General features: G+C 40.4%; 2 protein-coding genes across 11 annotated transcripts; one reads left to right on the top strand and one right to left on the bottom strand.

Moving 5' to 3' along the window:
- Positions 1-27: 27 nt before the first annotated feature.
- Positions 28-1,125, top strand: LOC146758701 (uncharacterized). Of its 4 annotated transcripts, none has more exons than XR_014933878.1 (3): positions 28-270; positions 351-763; positions 905-1,125. XR_014933878.1 is itself a non-coding variant. In XM_085514172.1 (2 exons), the coding sequence occupies exons 1-2, from the start codon at positions 28-30 to the stop codon at positions 540-542; spliced, it is 435 nt and encodes a 144-aa protein (XP_085370298.1). In that variant the 3' UTR covers positions 543-1,125. The 4 variants fall into 4 exon arrangements, 2 of the variants coding, with proteins under 2 accessions (XP_085370298.1, XP_085370297.1); XR_014933877.1 differs by having other exon boundaries at positions 330-763; XM_085514172.1 differs by having other exon boundaries at positions 351-1,125.
- Positions 1,126-1,569: 444 nt separating this feature from the next.
- Positions 1,570-16,098, bottom strand: CCP110 (centriolar coiled-coil protein 110). Of its 7 annotated transcripts, none has more exons than XM_015877075.3 (15): positions 16,019-16,098; positions 15,374-15,521; positions 14,634-14,762; positions 12,766-14,392; positions 11,659-11,783; positions 11,358-11,532; positions 10,430-10,569; positions 9,998-10,114; positions 9,621-9,722; positions 9,278-9,394; positions 9,109-9,188; positions 8,498-8,560; positions 8,268-8,327; positions 7,643-7,725; positions 1,570-3,646 (listed from the first exon to the last, which is right to left on the bottom strand). In XM_015877075.3, the coding sequence occupies exons 2-15, from the start codon at positions 15,509-15,511 to the stop codon at positions 3,594-3,596; spliced, it is 3,009 nt and encodes a 1,002-aa protein (XP_015732561.2). In that variant the 5' UTR covers positions 15,512-15,521; positions 16,019-16,098; the 3' UTR covers positions 1,570-3,593. The 7 variants fall into 7 exon arrangements, with proteins under 7 accessions (XP_015732561.2, XP_015732566.2, XP_085370283.1 ...); XM_015877080.3 differs by lacking the exon at positions 16,019-16,098 and adding an exon at positions 15,868-16,010; XM_085514157.1 differs by lacking the exon at positions 7,643-7,725.
- Between the last annotated feature and the right edge of the window lie 55 nt (positions 16,099-16,153).

The following is a 16,153-nucleotide window of genomic DNA, read 5'->3' as shown; positions in this document are numbered from 1 at the left end:
GGGGCTGCTCACAGCCGCGGCTCCTCCATGGGCCCCGCGCTCCCCTCGGCGGCGGCGCCAGGAACGAACGAACGGCCCCAGAACGAACGGCCCCGAGGAGCCGGAAGCGAAACCGGCGGGAGCGGCCGTGACCCAGGAAGGGAAACCAGCGGCGGGACCGGGGCGGAGCTGAGCTCCATGTACGGATCGGTTACAGAGGGGCTACAGATCGTCTGCAGCCCGGCACGAATCGTGGCTGCAGACACGGGAAACGGGACCGCGAACCTCCTGGTAAATGTCCCCTTGAATAATACGTTGAATACAATCGAATTACACTTAAATTGTTTAAGTTCTCCCCTCGCTTCTCACAGGGCAGCTGCCAGCACCAGAAAACATCACTTCACACAGGCTGCAGAACTGAAGGCAAACATGGGGATGGGGAACAAGGAGCAGGTGTCACATTGTACCCAACAGACCGTGTGTGCAGAGCACACAGTGCTGGGGAGCAATGCAGGCAAGTGGAAAGTACAAAGAAACAGCAGATACCGACATTAACAGCTTAAGAAACAGTCCCTTTCTGCACTGGGGCCTCAGGGCTCTGATTTATTTACACGCAGATCAAAAGGAACTCAATGTAAAATGACAGAGCAAAGAAACGAGCAGAACCTGCATAGAGCAAAGTGCCAGGATCCCACTGCAGTGAAACGCCTCTGATCTTAAAATAGCCGATATGGGCAACTGCTTCATAACAATCAGGATTTAGGTCTACATATCAGTTCAGCAGGTAAAACATCTATTCACCACCAAATCCTTTGTTCAGTGCATTCCTGTTCAATCATTTCACTCTATGAGTAACACAAAACTTCCTGATGGCTTGAAATTAATTTCCTTTTCTGTTTGCTTTCTCCTTCTCTTCATTACACAGCATGGTTACAAATCTCTGTGCTCTGACCATCCATACAGGTGTTCCTTCACTAAATGCATTAAACCCCAATCACACCTTATCAGCACTAACCAACTACTGCCAGCCGTTAATGTTTCTCATGGAACACCAGACAAGTCTATTAAGGTTGTAATTGAAAGCTCTGTAAATCTGACTGTTTCAAATGGGTCCCTCAACCAATTATATTAAACTCATGAACTACAGTTTGGGGAAAGTCGCGTGCTGTGTTATTACCGAATGTTAATTTGTTACTAATATAGAAATCTACAAAGCAAAGTCTTAATGAAGTGATGTACAACTTCCTGGCTGTCCAGAGGAAATGCTGATCTTCAAATCAGAACAACCTCCCCAGCACTGTCTTCATAGTCCCAGCGGTTTCCTTCTCACATCTTTCCAAGAGAATGAGAACATCAGGCATAGGGAGGAAGATCTACTTGTGTAATGAAGTGAAAGCCACCAAGCCAAGTTCTTTACTTGTTTTTAGAGGAGGATTTTCACTTTTAATGCAAGTGTGAAAACCAGCAAAGTCCTGAGCATGAATAAGAAATGGATTTGCATTTGAACCAAGCACTTCTTTAATTAACAACTTAAGAGCTGAAAGCTTTCAGCTATTCCCTAAAAAGCCTTCAGAACACAAAGCATAGGTATGACTGTGGATTTACAAGTTTATTGTGTAGTATGCTCAAGTAAAAAACAAGCCAGTGAAAATGGAAAGTACAAAAATAAATAACGCTTTTATGATGACATTACAACCACACACAAAATAAAGGCAGATAAAATTAAATATGCATAAATAAACATACAAAGCACAGAACCAAATTCTGGCACTTGTCATAAGAAAGGCCTCATGAAAGATCAAACAAACAACTCGCAGTACAACACCTTGTTACACAGACCAGAAACATGCTGGAAGTAAAGGAGGTTCAGATGTGAAACCTGCAGGTAAGCACTCACATTGACTAACGCTACTTCTATACCAACACATTGCCTATTCTAACAATACACACGGTATATAAAACACCCTTTAAATACACCAACCCTTAGCACTGATTCACCTACAGCACTTCAGCGTCAGCCACAACACGGGTCACAGTCCATTCTTTTCCCTTAGATGTTCTCCACTCCATCCTGTGATTACACAAAGGAAAGGTGGGAACCAAAGCAGACATTTGATGACTGCTGAAAAGCAGGAAACACATCAGAAAAATGTTGCAATCCAAAAAATGCAAGAAAAAAAAAATCAAACTGATATGAGGGCAGCAGGTACTTCACTGGTGTAAGCTTTTGCATTTACACCAGTGGGGAAGTCACACTGGAGCCACAGCAGAGCCACTGGCCCTAAAATATAGTCTCTTCATCCTATTGTTAATGTTCTTTTTCTAATGGTTGGAAATTAAATTATTGATCACTCTTTTTCCTCTCATATCAGTGAGAAAATGCCTCACAGGCCCCAGGGGGTTGCACTGTATTGACACTGGGAAGAAAACAAAAAAAAATCACTTCAATTTCTAGTACTACTCTTATACACACACACAAAAAACCCAAATAAATCAGTACAGCACAAACAGCTTCTCTCTACTTTCAATGTTAACAACCTGTCACCAGGATCCTGTCTGAAAGTTGCGTCCTTAGAGACAGAACTTCCAGGCTCATGCTCCCCTCAGGCTGAAGCTTAACACCCATCAGTGCGATGATCAAGGCAAAACATGAGCATGATCTTTCAGTGTCCCATTTTCTTAAATATGGGTGTTTTCGCAGGGTTTTGGTAGGGATTTTCTTCCCCTTGAAATTGGGAGATGTGATTTCATTTCAGTACAAGAGCTGTTAGATGATGGTGCAAGAGAAACTGCTTAGAAAAATGGCACTTATCATAAACAAAACATAAGGCATGTTAATTAGTATGGGCTATCGTGTGCAAGACTAAAATGGTAAAACAATTAAAACCTTGCCTTCCCAAATTTTTGTTGAACATCTGCTGCTCTTCATCCAGACCAGAAGCTGTTTCCATAAGGAAGTGCCACAGAGAGCAAGGAAAAAATATTCCTAGAGCATCCAGTACAGTGGTTTAATCTATCGTGTATAAATGTGCAGCTTCTGTAGAGAAGGACAGTACACCTGTATGGAACCATGTCTGTCCACAAATTTAGGCCATTAATATGTGAAGTGATGTAACTGCATTCACACAAATACATTCAGGACAGCTGCTGACAAATTCTGACTGAAGAGTTCAGTTTTGTTTAAGGGATTTTTTTGTCTTATGTAACTGCTTTAAGTGTATGGTGAGAAACTAAAAATTACATGTGTGTGAATTACTATGGTGGCAAACCATACAGAGAAATGGCCAATTTAAATAATACAAAAACCATGTTGAAGATGCAAAGTTAGAGCATATGATGTCCCAAATTAACCTAACAATGCTCTGTGGTCTTACTTTGAATATTATGAATCTTATATATCCACACTATTGCATACACAAGTTTTAACATGCAATTTTTACATAGGGTTAGAGCTTTACAGCTCTTTATTACTTCAATATGATTGTATTAATACGTCATCATCTGGAAAAGAAAAAGCAGGTTTATCATTTCAAAATAGCTGCATTTAAGAAACAAAATAGAATGAGTGCTGCTCATTAAAGAATAGCCTGCTCATCCTAGAGAGTGCTGTCGTCTTAAATTGTCACAACATTTGGCTTCTTTCTTTGGGTTCTTCCTGCATATGCTCCTAAAAACAAATGGAGAGATATTACCTTTTACAGTTGGTAAGACTGACTTTTGCAACAACATTATCCAAATAAATAGCTGATAATACATCATTTTGAGCCATTACTATGTATTTAGTGTCTACTTTTAAAGGACAGTTTTCATTGTGTTACACCTGAAACGCCTTACAAATGCTTAAGTAAAACAGGTTATTACAACTACTTATAAGTTTGCAAGTAACAACATATTACAGAACACTTATCAAGGAAGCAAATACTGTCTTTTTTCTGCTACTCAAAAACATCTACAACTTTAATTCAGAACTTTTAAGAAGTCTGTTTGTCATTTTACCAAGACAACACGATTAATGAATAATCTTTAAAATAACAAATATCAATTAAAAAATACAAAGTCAAATGTTTAAGACAAGTTTTCCTTTTCCACCTCCCCTATAAACAAAGAGAAGTTAAGACAGAGCAAGAACAACGCAAAGCACAGGGAGTCAGCATTACAGGTTTGTCTTCCAGTTATTTCTAATTATCTTCATTCTGGTTTCTTGGGACATTGACCTGAACTCTATTCCTCAGACATCCATCACACAGATCTCTCATCTGTTGAATCTGTTCTTCCATCTGCAAAGCAGCTGCCAGCCTGAATAGCTTCAGCATCAGGGTAAAAGTGCACAGAAGCAAAAGGGAAGCAAGTGTAAGACACTGGCAGAATACAAAGTTCCTTCCCTTCACACATAACTCCTTCCCTCCTTCTTCATGTGATCCAGCTTTCTACGAGCAGCTAAAAATGGGAAGAAGTCCTGGCTAAAATTGAGAAAGAGAGCTACAGAACTGAGAAATGGACACAGTGAGGTGTCCAAAACAAGGTGCACACATTGCCACAACAGTGGCCTTGTCTTCCTGCAGATCCCTTATATGATTTAAACAGAGGATACGAACCACATCTTGCACTCACCACACCTCCTTCATAAAGTCTCCACTTGCCAAAACCTCTCTGGTAGAAAATTACAGGAATTGTTGATAGAAATTACTTTGCACACCTTAAATTACATTGCATCAGGCATCCTCCTTTGAGAGCTACAGCTATCAGTAACATTACCAGACAACTACAGTTTCTTAGTAATTTTACTGTTAAGCCTAAAGAGACCTTAACAACCTACAAAAAGAGAGTTAAAAAAATATATGCCAGAGAATGCACAAATCTTTAATAAAACTGAACTGTCTTTTCAAAACAACAGCTGTAGGTTTCCATATGTTAACGAACACTACCAGAATTAGAGCGCAGTACAAATAACATCAGGCAAAAGCTGTATGAAAAGAAAGCTACTTCAAATAAAAACCTCTCCACATGTAACAAACATATATTTAGAAAGGCATATTACACTATAGGCATAGCACAGGTTTCTTCCAGTAATAAGGGTTTAGCACTGCAGGCTGCTAAGGAGTCGCACAATTCAGCATTCCTGAGGTTCAAGCAGTTATTGAGTGTCTAGCAATGAGAGCAAACATTTATACAAAGCAGTGAACATCTCATCACATGGTGCAGAGCAGTGGAAATGAAAGACAGCCATGGAAAAGAAAGTTTTCAGGCAATTAAGTGAACATAACAAAGTAGGTGATGGTGCTTTTTAGAATTTCCATTTCCTTCTTGCCAGACTTGCAGTGGCCACTTACAGGTGCCCAAGAGCCGTGTTCAGCACAGTGCAAAGCAGCTTTGGAAATACCCACACAGACCTTACCATGACAGGAACCCTTCACACCTGAACACTGCTACTTACTATACAAAAAGCAATTCTCACTGGCCCAACACTCTTTAGTGTTGTATTCTTCAGCTCACCAAGGATTCCATACAACGAACAGGTATGATGGTTTATTAGTGATTTCACACTAGCTTTAATTCTCACTATGTGCACTCCAATTCATACAGAAATCTCACATACAGAAAATAAGGGCAAAGTTTTTACCATTAGGAAATAAATTGGCATCTTTCAAGTCAGTTTCCTCCCACTTCCCACCATATACCTGAATTCTATAGGAATTAAGTCAGTATTTTTTGTGTTTTTTTTTTGTTTAATGTATAATAGTTATACACGAGTTTAATTTTATATCAATTTATCCTGCTCTAAGATAAGCTTCATTCAACTATTAAAAATGTATATACTTATTAAACTGCCATACACAGAATTAATCTACTTAAATACAGAGAGAATCAGACAATACAGGCAACCTACACTAGGAAACTAAAGAAGTCAGCTTTACTGGAAAGAGCTACAGCCTCTCTGGGCATAACTATCACCTGCTATTTTCCTGGGGCAGGGTGAACATCCTCTCTTCTCAGTCATGTAATCGCCCTGCAGTGTAAACCTGATGCCCTCGGGAGCACTGTGTGGAACACCAATGCACTTGGCAGCACACATTTCTCACACAGGCCACTTGCTCCCTGTTTAGGCAGGACAAGCACACAGGAAAGATGAAGCTCAGCTCAGTACTGCTGCTGCCCAAATACTCTGTGCCTAATGCCCCACTATTTCTGTTACTGAATGAGATGGGTAAGCACAGTGATAGCAGCAAGGCTGATCTCAACCATCATCTTTGTAACACCACATTACATGCCCTGTTCATCACAACTTACAGGCTATTGACAGAGCTGCTTTGTCCTATTAAAACAAAAACAAAGATGATGCTACTATTTCATTAATTCTTTCCTTTAGAACTGAATCTGGTTGAAGGGGTACAAACCACAGAAAATAAATTTAAGGCAGTCAAATGCAGTTGGATACCTTCTGAGGGCACTCACGTCTAGTTTGAATGCATGACATCCCAAATAGCTGCATACTATTAATTCTTATTTTTCTTCCTTCTTGCTCCTCTGTTCTGCTCACAAAGCAGCAAAACTGCTTCTGGCATGTTCTTGGCAATACCAGACAGATACAAAAAGATCTGAACTCACCCAGCTGGTGAACAAGAAGCACTCCTCAGGAAGCAGCTTAAGTCCAAGAGAACTTTTTCTTCCAGTACCCAGCGCTTATCTGAGCCCTGTGCTCCCATAACCCTTCCCCAAGTGCTCAATCTCAGTGCAAGCTGTGACCCAACAGTTCCCTTACCCCTCTAACAAGCACAATTTACCTGGGAGTCAGGCATAAGCAAGGACAAGAAATGAAACAGAAATACTATGGGTTAGGAGTATTGCAAACTAGCAGAGTTACACAGAGAAGTCAGTCTGTGTACGTGAACTGGAGCTAGATGATCTTTGAGGTCCCTTCCAACTAGAAAAGATTTCTTGACTAAGACCAGATTTGTGAAGTTACCAACAAAAGGTTTTAAAAACAAACAACTATTCAACATATTGAATATTTTTTCAGTAATGTCACTGAGTGCAACTGAAAAACTGCTTGTTTCACAGTGTTTTGTTCTCTTCATGCCCATATAGTTTTGAAACACAGAGGTTTGGCACTACTATCAAACTTGCTTATTAAAAGAGAAACCTATCAGTAATCTCTGTCTACAAGCTCAGGAATATTCATTCCATTTCTGAATTTGTCTCACTAAGACTCACACATTCTGTAAAATGCTACAGAATAAATGTCAGTTTAAGACTATGACTATGGAACATCCACTGATAAGTCCTCCAAAACTATCCTAACTTCAAAACAAAGCCTATTGAAAGGAGAAGTACAGAAATATGATGATAATACAGTTCCAACCCACTAGTTTGACTGCTATTAGTTTCCCAAACAGTTACAGTGAGTATTTCTGGCAAAACTTTTTAATGGTTGGGCATCTGGTGAGTGAAAGCAAACGAGCTATAAGGTACATTCTATATTCTATGTTTATAGAATCTTAGAGTGGATGGTGAAGTTATCAGCACATGTCCAAAGAGATAGGTTAGATTTAAGACACAGCAAAGCAGGTGCAGAAGAAAAAGAAAACAAGAAATCCCCCACTTAGTTTTTCTTGACACTAGCAACTTATTTACTATATGATCCAAGCACCAATTTTCTACACACCTGAAACCGCCTTGTTAGACACTCTGCTCTCTGAGGCCTTCTTTCTATTTTGCTCAACCCCCTTCATTGAGGCCTTAGGGGTTCTAATTAAATATAAAAGAGTTAATAAGTCACTTGCATCAAAGCTGAAAGATTGTATCCAACAATACAAAGACACCAGCAAACTGTCAGGCATGAAATCACTTTTACACTGTCCTATACAGTATCCTCCTTGGTACGTGTACAATTCCTACTGAAATTAATACTTAAAAAGATATAGTAAATAGGAGAATATTTCCACATGTACACGTTTTTAACTCTCTGCTCATTTCCAACACTGTGGCATTACAGCCTGTACTTGAAAACATGTTTCATTAAGGGGAAGCAAAGCTTCATGGAATGAGTGTTAATTACAAGTGTCAAAACAGTGTAAATGGAGACAGTACACATGAAGATGGTAACACTAACTATTTTCTTGCAGTGTAAGGTAAAATAAAGGTTTACCACTCTCTCAAAATATTCTAAGAATCATTTTGCCTTTGAACAACAGTTGCACCATTAAATCTAAGTACTGTGCAGAAAGCAATGCGTTCTTGCACTCTGCATTTACTTTTAACCTTAGGCTAGGAACATGCTGTGTCCTTACCCTTGTCTGCAAAGCAATCTATGAAGTGGGGCATTCTGTCCTTGATTTGGTTGGAGTACTCTGTTAAAACACAAACAACTTCTGTTAGTACTTTTTAAGAGATGCCAGGTATCTGACTTCTTATAGCAGAAAAAGGACTCAGCAGTAAGGCAGCGGCCCTTCTCTTAACAGCAAGTACTGGATAACGTCATTTCTGTGATCTAAGTTAACAACAAGTAACCTTCACCCACCGGCTCTCAGGACTTCTTTGTTTTGGGACTATTTTTTTACTAGGCATTCCCATTTCTGAAGCCCTAGAGAAACAACAATATTGAAATAGAATTAAATTACAAAATCATCATGTAGGTCTTACATGGAAAAGTACAAGAAAAACAGCAACAAAATCTGCAACTGCATGTTATTCTGCTGGAACTGTTCTACAGATTGCTACTTTTTACTCAACTGTGTTGCAATAGACACATAATGCCTGCAATCATTCCAAAGATATGAATTACATCTCTTGCTGAGCACTTTGAAAAGATTGATAGCATAAGCTACAAAAATCTACCATAAGCTGAGTGCATGGAGATTGTTTTGAACAACACTGAAACCCTTTGCACCACAAACACAGTGCAAACCGAGCAAGCTTTGCTCACAAAGTCAAGAAGTCTCTCAAAAGCTGAACTGAACTTCAAGTGGTAGCACACCACACATGTGAAGAAGGTTTTTTCATTAGTACTTCCTAAAAGATGCATTATTCTCAAAGAAGATGTTTCTACAAGAATTTATTTTCAGTATCTCCTACTCTTCCTCATCACCCTGTGGCACCCTCCCCTCACCACAAGAGGAGATCTGCACGTACTTCATGTACTTCTTCCTATCCAGAGATTTCTGTGTAGCTGTTGAAAGTGTTGCTCTCTCTCTTGGACTCTTGACTTTATCCTAAAAAAGATCATATTCAGGTTGAAGTTAAGATCTTCTTTTTCCTTAAAAATCTTAGAACAGTTTACATTCTCTTGACTGTAACCCACCATTTGCCTCAGCATTTTCTCTTTACGAACTTCACGATCGTGACGCAGGATGTTCATTCTCTCTGATGCCTCCATTGCGAAAAATATGTCATGGATATCATACAGAGCAGCTCGAAGCTGGAAAGAATAGTTAAACATTGAGTGACAGAGGTTAGAAATCTGTCTTAGCATGTTAGCAGAAAAACTTAATATTTTCTTCACAGACATAGTTCCAACTTGTTCCTTTAAACAAAGCCCCCATGCACGTTTCATCAATTAATGCTGGTACACCCAAACAGGTAACTGCTTTTTACAAAGGCAGAATACCTAAGAAAGCAAAATAAAAAAGTTTAAGTTTTATCACCTGAGCCATTACTCTTTCATGAAGGGACGCATCTTGTGCTGAAACAGTTCCTCTTCTTAATGGAGCTTCAGACTGAAAATTCCTTATGAATTCCATGGTATCCTGGGGATGAGGGAGAAATAAGATGAAGCACCAAGTGTGATCCTTTTCAACCAATGAATCATCATAAACTATACGGATAGGGCTGGTCATCTTTGTTTGACTTAAGCCTTGTAACAGTAAGCAGGGGAACATTCAAATGTGTTCACAGGACAGACATGCCTAAATTCTTCTCAACACAGAAGATACATTATTTCATGACAGGAGACAAAAAGAGAAGAAAAAAGAAAAACCAAAACAGGAGTAGAAGCTGCATAATGTAAAAATGAGGATCTTACTCTCACAGTCTGCTTGAGATGTTTCAGCTTCTCTGTCTGTAGAAGCCGACGCGTAAGAAACCCCTTTGCCACAGCAGTTACCTTATCAAACTTCATTTGTATCTCTGGAGTGAAAATCTTAAAAGAAAATAAGCATTTTCTAACCACTGAATAAACAAAGCAGAAGAGCCATTTAATAAATATCTTTAATTAAGTTTCTTAAATTACGTGATTCAAGTCTTGAAGTAAGAAACAACTACTGATAAGAAGTAATACATATTTTGCTTTTTCCACAAGAAAAATACACTATAAAGTTCTGCCATGTAATCTAAGTTGATATAGGAAGGGACACTGAACTTTCCTGTGAGATTTCCTACTGCACAGCTACTAGAAAGTTACCAGAATCTTACAAAAACAGAAGGTCTTTTTAAGCTACATCTTATTTTCCCTTACCTGGGTCCACCTGGTTTTGATCCTGTTACTTGGCCTAGACACTGAGGTTTTAATAACTCCGCTGCCTGATGGTCCCCAGAGGAAGAATGAAGTTTCACTTGTTGAAGTAAAGGTGTTGGGTGACGTAGAATGAGCAAAACCTGCACACACAGCAGAACATGCAGTTTATAATACAGCTATTGCCTTATGGCTCAAAATCTATGTGTGCAAGTACACACACGGTCATTACGCTTGTTTAAGAGCTCTCTACAAAATAACAAAAGCAAACAAACAAACAAAATCAAGCACATTAACTTAGGCTGCAGTCAGGAAGTCAACCTCGCATTCAGAAATGGAGAGAATTCCAGTTCTTACATTTTATACAATAGTACTTATGTACTGGGAGAAAAAATACCCACCTACAGCATGAAAAAAAATCACTTGTTTAATATTAAAGTTGCTCTACAAAAATCTCATCCATAAAGCATCTCAAAGAAAGTGCTTCTGAAGCGTTTGATGCTGCCAACGTAGATCCCTAGAGGTGAGTCATAAATAATCAAAACCACATCGCTTAGCAGTCTTACTCTCTAAGTTCCTCTGCTCCTCACCTGCTAAAACACCAATTTTCCATTTGTGCTTGATGAGGAATAGAAGTTAAAACAGGCAAGAGAGAACTCTGCTCAGAGGGAGCAATGCTGTTTGTACAAAGTCAACAGCAGGAAAGAAGCAATCTGAATATTTAATTCATTTCTACTCAAAATTAGGTGAGCCAATGGGAAAAAAAACAACACATTTTGAATTTTATTGAACAGGTGAGAGGTGACCCATGACTGCAGCACCATCATTACCAGCACAACAGGGCAGCTGCTACAGTCAATACTGCAGAGCAAAATATACCACATTTAATCTGTATTTGACCCTCAGTTTAATTTTAGCAGTCAGTTTTTACCAATGCTTGTAGAGTTTGCATTATGGATTGTCTCCAGCTGAGACTGCACACTTTCTACTAAGCCGCTTTCACTTTTTCTCCACTCCAACTCCATCCTACTGTTAATATTCACTTTGGATATTTCTATTTCTGTTGTAGCGATCTTCTTTCCCTTCCTCTCCTGTTCCTCCAGTTCCTATGAAAGAAAAAATCAGCTGTAAGACTTGTTTTCTGTCTGCAACGCAACAGAATGTACATTTCAAAACCAGCTGCGTCCTGGTTTTGGGACTTCAGCTCAGACTTTCTCCTCTTTCTGCTTTACCTTCTGCAGTTTCTCCTGCTCCCGCTCTTGTTCTGCTATCAGAATTGACAGCTGTTGTGCATGCTGTTCTTCGAGTCTCTTCCTCATTTCCTCAAAGGCCAACATTTTAGTCTTTAAAATCTCTTCTGAGAAGACACATGCATTACAAAGAATGAAGCATTAAATATTTTCTATGTGATCTTTTGTCACAGATATATTTGCTTCAAAAGAGAAATTTCCATCTTCAATAAAAAGCACATTTTTTATATCAAGTTGCCATTATGCATCGCAAAGAAGCCTTTCAGTTACAACAGTCCTTCAGAATATTTGCACGTTCCTCTTTGTGGGATTAGTATGTGGATGGAACAGCAGTAACACCAATGGAGACTGTATTAGAATAAGGATGTAAAACATCTGGATCTGGGAACACAATACCCACACTTGCTGAGTAAACTAAAATTATTAATGTCACTTTGGTTTAACTTGATAAGACACAAATGTAACACAGTCTTGAAATGACAAAAGCACCTATATAGTCATTTGCAACCTTGCTGCTGAAAGGTGTTCTCTTTTAATTCATTTTAGTAATCTTACTTAAATCTAAGAGAACAAGAAATTATATTAGTAAAACTAAGTTCAAACTTCTACATTCAAATGAGAACGTGTTGGGTTTTTGTTTTTGCCTAAAGTGATATCCCTGAGAATAAACAGAGAATCCACAAAACTGAGAAACGTTTCATCTGATGCTTCTTCATAAAGTATTTAATGAAGGATTTGTTACAGAGGGCTGTAAGACTTCTTTCCATGAGTGAATTGTAAACGAGCAACTAGCCCGTTGTGCAGCCATTAAGCACAGCTCAGGTAGCAGCTGAAATTCAGAATTGGTCATTAATTAAAAATTAGATGAGATTACTGAAAAAAAGAAAACTGCCAGAATAACACTTCTGCCTTTTGATAGATATGTACTTAGAATCACCAACGATTATAATTTTTAATCTTACAATAAATTATAATATTAAAAGCTGCATTAATTTTAATAAGATTGATTAGAATATTTAAAAAATCATTTTTCCCTAGAAGATTCTCTAAACCGAGAAGTTTAGAAAACAAACACTGGAAATCTTTTACCTTTTGCCATATTTGAATCAGGGGCTGCATTCTTGGTAATGTAAACTGATGCCATGGGACATTTCTGCTCTTGCAGCCATTGCTTCTCCTGTTCCTCCATTCCAACAGTTACAGCGCAGGGGTTGCTGTCTTTCTGGCAGTTGTCAGTGTCCAAATCAAGTCTACGTTTTACCTTTTCAAAGCTGTTCTCTAGAATCTGTTCGTTTGCTGGGGGAACACTTGGATCCATCTGCTGGCGCATACTCTTGCTCTGCATCAGTAGTGGGGACGGGCTTTCTACATCATAAGATTTATTGAGTTCTACTGGAGATTTAGTATTTTCTTGCAAACTGGATGCTTTGGTCTCATTCACAGTTAGGAGCTTCTGTGTTACTGTAGACTGATGGGTGGAGAATGGCTCAATCGGTTTTGGACCCACGGTACCAGTCTCTACTTTATACGGTCCTCTGTTGTCCATCACTACCTGCCCTTCCACTGCAGCAGACAATGCCCCTTTGCATTCTGAGTGCCCAAAGGAATGTCTGTTTGGTTTGCCAGCCAGCAGCCCATCAGAAGGACCTGAAGAACTCCTGATGACACCAGGAACTCTGCTGGGGCAAAGCATACTAAAGTCCATCATGAACTTTGGCACTGACTCAGATATGTTATTCTTATCAGCAATATCTTGCATAATTAAATCCATTGCTCTACCCTTGCCTTTGGGACTTAATTCATAAGCATTCACAGGGTTGTTTATAACTATGTGTCCCATTGATAAAGGCCTTGGGCGCCTCCGGTGCATTTTTGGACTCATGCTTAGCTCCGGGCTCGGCAGTTTGCTATATGATCCCGTGAGGCTCCTGACAATGCTGCTGTCACGATCAAAGGTGGAAGGATTTTTCAATTCTTCATCTGAATCCGAATCCACCAACGGGGGTGTCCCAACTCTCATAGGTATATCCACTTTGGAAAAACTGGATAAAGTTGACATACTTGTGCTACTTGTATGAGTAGAGGCACCTTGAAGATGAGTATTTGATTTAAGATACGGTTTATCAAGTGGCAGAGCAGTGGAACTTCTGCCTGTAACCTTTGCTCTCTCTTTCACAGAGTCCGATGTTTTAACTGCATCATTTTCTTTATCTGAATGGCTTTCATTCATACTCTTCCTTGAACTGCTTTTAGAGCTACGCCTGCTTTGCTCTTTCTCTACATACTCCCTAGACTTTTTAATCAGGTTCTGAAGGCTCACTGCATATGGATCTTGGGCTTCCTTCTCAGATGACGGCACTCCTTGTCCCTCTTGCTTCTGCAAAGCAGGGGACACAAGTTTACTCTGCACAACGTCAGGAGACGCAGCCCTTGGACAAGGAACATCTCTTGAGAAGTGACTCTCACTTTCCTTTGAAGGAACATTTTCTTCCGCTGGTTTACCTACTTCTGTTGCATTTGATGTCACTCGCTGCACAGAGTCCGATGGCAAAAGCTCTTGGCTTTTTTCAGTCTGCACAGGACAATGCCTTTCAGAACGTGGCAAGCTGGCATCTGACAGAGCTGTGAGATCAGTCAAAGCTTTTGAGTCTGCATCAGGGCAGGTATTCCCAGCATCCTGAACGTTCACGTCACTTGTACCAGATACTTTCCTGTTCTGCAAGTAGAAGTTGAAAAATATCACGTAGTTTGGATGAAATCTGTGATTTCCAGATTACTGCAAGTTTTACCTGTACTTAAATGAACGCTGCCTTAACCTTAAGTGAATGCTGGTTCTTGTAAGTTAACTGCTATTCATTTCAGGTTTGTATTAGTGAATACCTAAACCCCAGCCCTTTCTCAAAACACACACAAGGAGACGTTTCCTTTAAAGCTGTAAGAGTTAGTCCAAATCCTACCTGAATGTTTTCTAGAATCTCCTGAACACGATTCATTAAGGCTCTTTTGTGGGAGCTCTGTCTCCATGTCTCTAGATCCAGCGCTTTCTGTCGATACTGCTGTATTTCCTTTCTCTTTTCAAAGTTCAGCTGCAGAACAGAGTGTGAGAGACAAAGTTTATACCACTAAATGCAAGTTACGTTATAGAACTACAGAAATAAAAACAAAAAGGAACAAAACCCACCAACGTTGAAACTTGGTGTGCACTTAAATAGACAGATTCTTTCTAAACAAATTCCTTTTTTTTTATTTTTTAAACAAACATACACATATCCTGTCATTGGAGACTGTTGTTAGGGACACTCTCCGTCCATACTTCCCAACACCGAAGCAAAGAAGCTGGTTGCTTTATGATACAGACCATCAACAGCTCACATGTTACTCAATGCTTGTAGTGTCGATGTGCTGTTGCACAAAGCTGAGCACAGCATTAACAGTCACCAATTTAACACTACAAATATTCTCACTCTCCTCACGCAGACAACAAATATCAAGAAATGAAAGCAAACACACACTGCAAAAATAAGAAATTTAAAGAATCACTCCTTTAGCTTATAAAATGAAAGGTAGGGATGCTCTGAATGCACTTAGCAGAGGCCAGAACACCTCAGATGGAGCTGTGCTCTCAATACAGTCAGTACACACAGACATCAAAGCCAACGGCACAGTTAATGTTACAGGGGATTAAAAAGCACCTCACCAGAGGGGAGAGCACTGGAACTCCATGGAACTGAATGAGGGAGACGTTTCTGTCCAGCAGAGCGGGTGAGTTCTCTCCTTTTGTTGCCTCTTGGATTCTGGACAGACGCTGCTTGCAGAATGTTTCGTAGTCCTCCATTTTCACGCAGCTAAAACAGCACGGATAATAAACATACCCTATTGTGTTTCCAAGGCCACGAAAGAAAAACAACACGACCAATTCCACGCTGTATATGGGAAATAAACCCCACGTCAAATAGCTCAATTAACTGAGCTTTCTTCCTACCAACAGCAATAGCGGCAAAAGCCAGTTTTCTTATGAAGCGCAACAGAACAGGAGCACAATGACAGACACGCTGCCAGTCAGCGAGCTGAAGTAACCGAGAGCTGCCTCAACATCCACAGGGCTGACAGCCTCGTCCCCGCGAACCAACCTTTCCTTCCTTCCTTCCTTCCTTCCTACCCCTGTGTACGAACACAGACCAACACACCCACCAACACAACAAAACGCAGCCCGGTGTCGCCAGGAGCCCGAGGGGCGGCTCCAAGCACGGCAGCCCGCAGGCCCGGCCCCGCTCCCCGCCCGGTTCGTGCCGCCTCCTCCCCAGCCCCGCGCCCGGCCCCAGCAGGATGGCAGGCCCGGTACCGCGCAGGGCGCTCGGCGCCGCCTGCAGCCCGGCAACCGCCCAGCCCCGGAACTACAGAACTATGGGACTACGGAACTACGGCCCCCAGCGGCACCGCGACACACAGACGAGCGCGGAAGGGGCGGGTCGGTGTG

The sequence above is a fragment of the Coturnix japonica genome, chromosome 13 (assembly GCF_054131305.1).
Source record: "Coturnix japonica strain WE chromosome 13, WE-NBRP24, whole genome shotgun sequence".
Taxonomy (NCBI): Eukaryota; Metazoa; Chordata; class Aves; order Galliformes; family Phasianidae; genus Coturnix; species Coturnix japonica.
This window is presented reverse-complemented; position numbering and strand designations above follow the sequence as displayed.

Coding starts and splice junctions, on each gene's coding strand:
- CCP110 (XM_015877075.3), bottom strand. CDS start 15,511: ATGGAGGACTACGAAACATTCTGCAAGCAGCGTCTGTCCAGAATCCAA. Junction 9,189..9,277: donor AGAAAATGCTGAGGCAAATG/GTGGGTTACAGT, acceptor GATCTTTTTTAG/GATAAAGTCAAGAGTCCAAG. Junction 7,726..8,267: donor AGATTGCTTTGCAGACAAGG/GTAAGGACACAG, acceptor ATATTTAATTAG/AACCCCTAAGGCCTCAATGA.
- LOC146758701 (XM_085514171.1), top strand. CDS start 28: ATGGGCCCCGCGCTCCCCTCGGCGGCGGCGCCAGGAACGAACGAACGG. Junction 271..329: donor ACGGGACCGCGAACCTCCTG/GTAAATGTCCCC, acceptor AAATTGTTTAAG/TTCTCCCCTCGCTTCTCACA.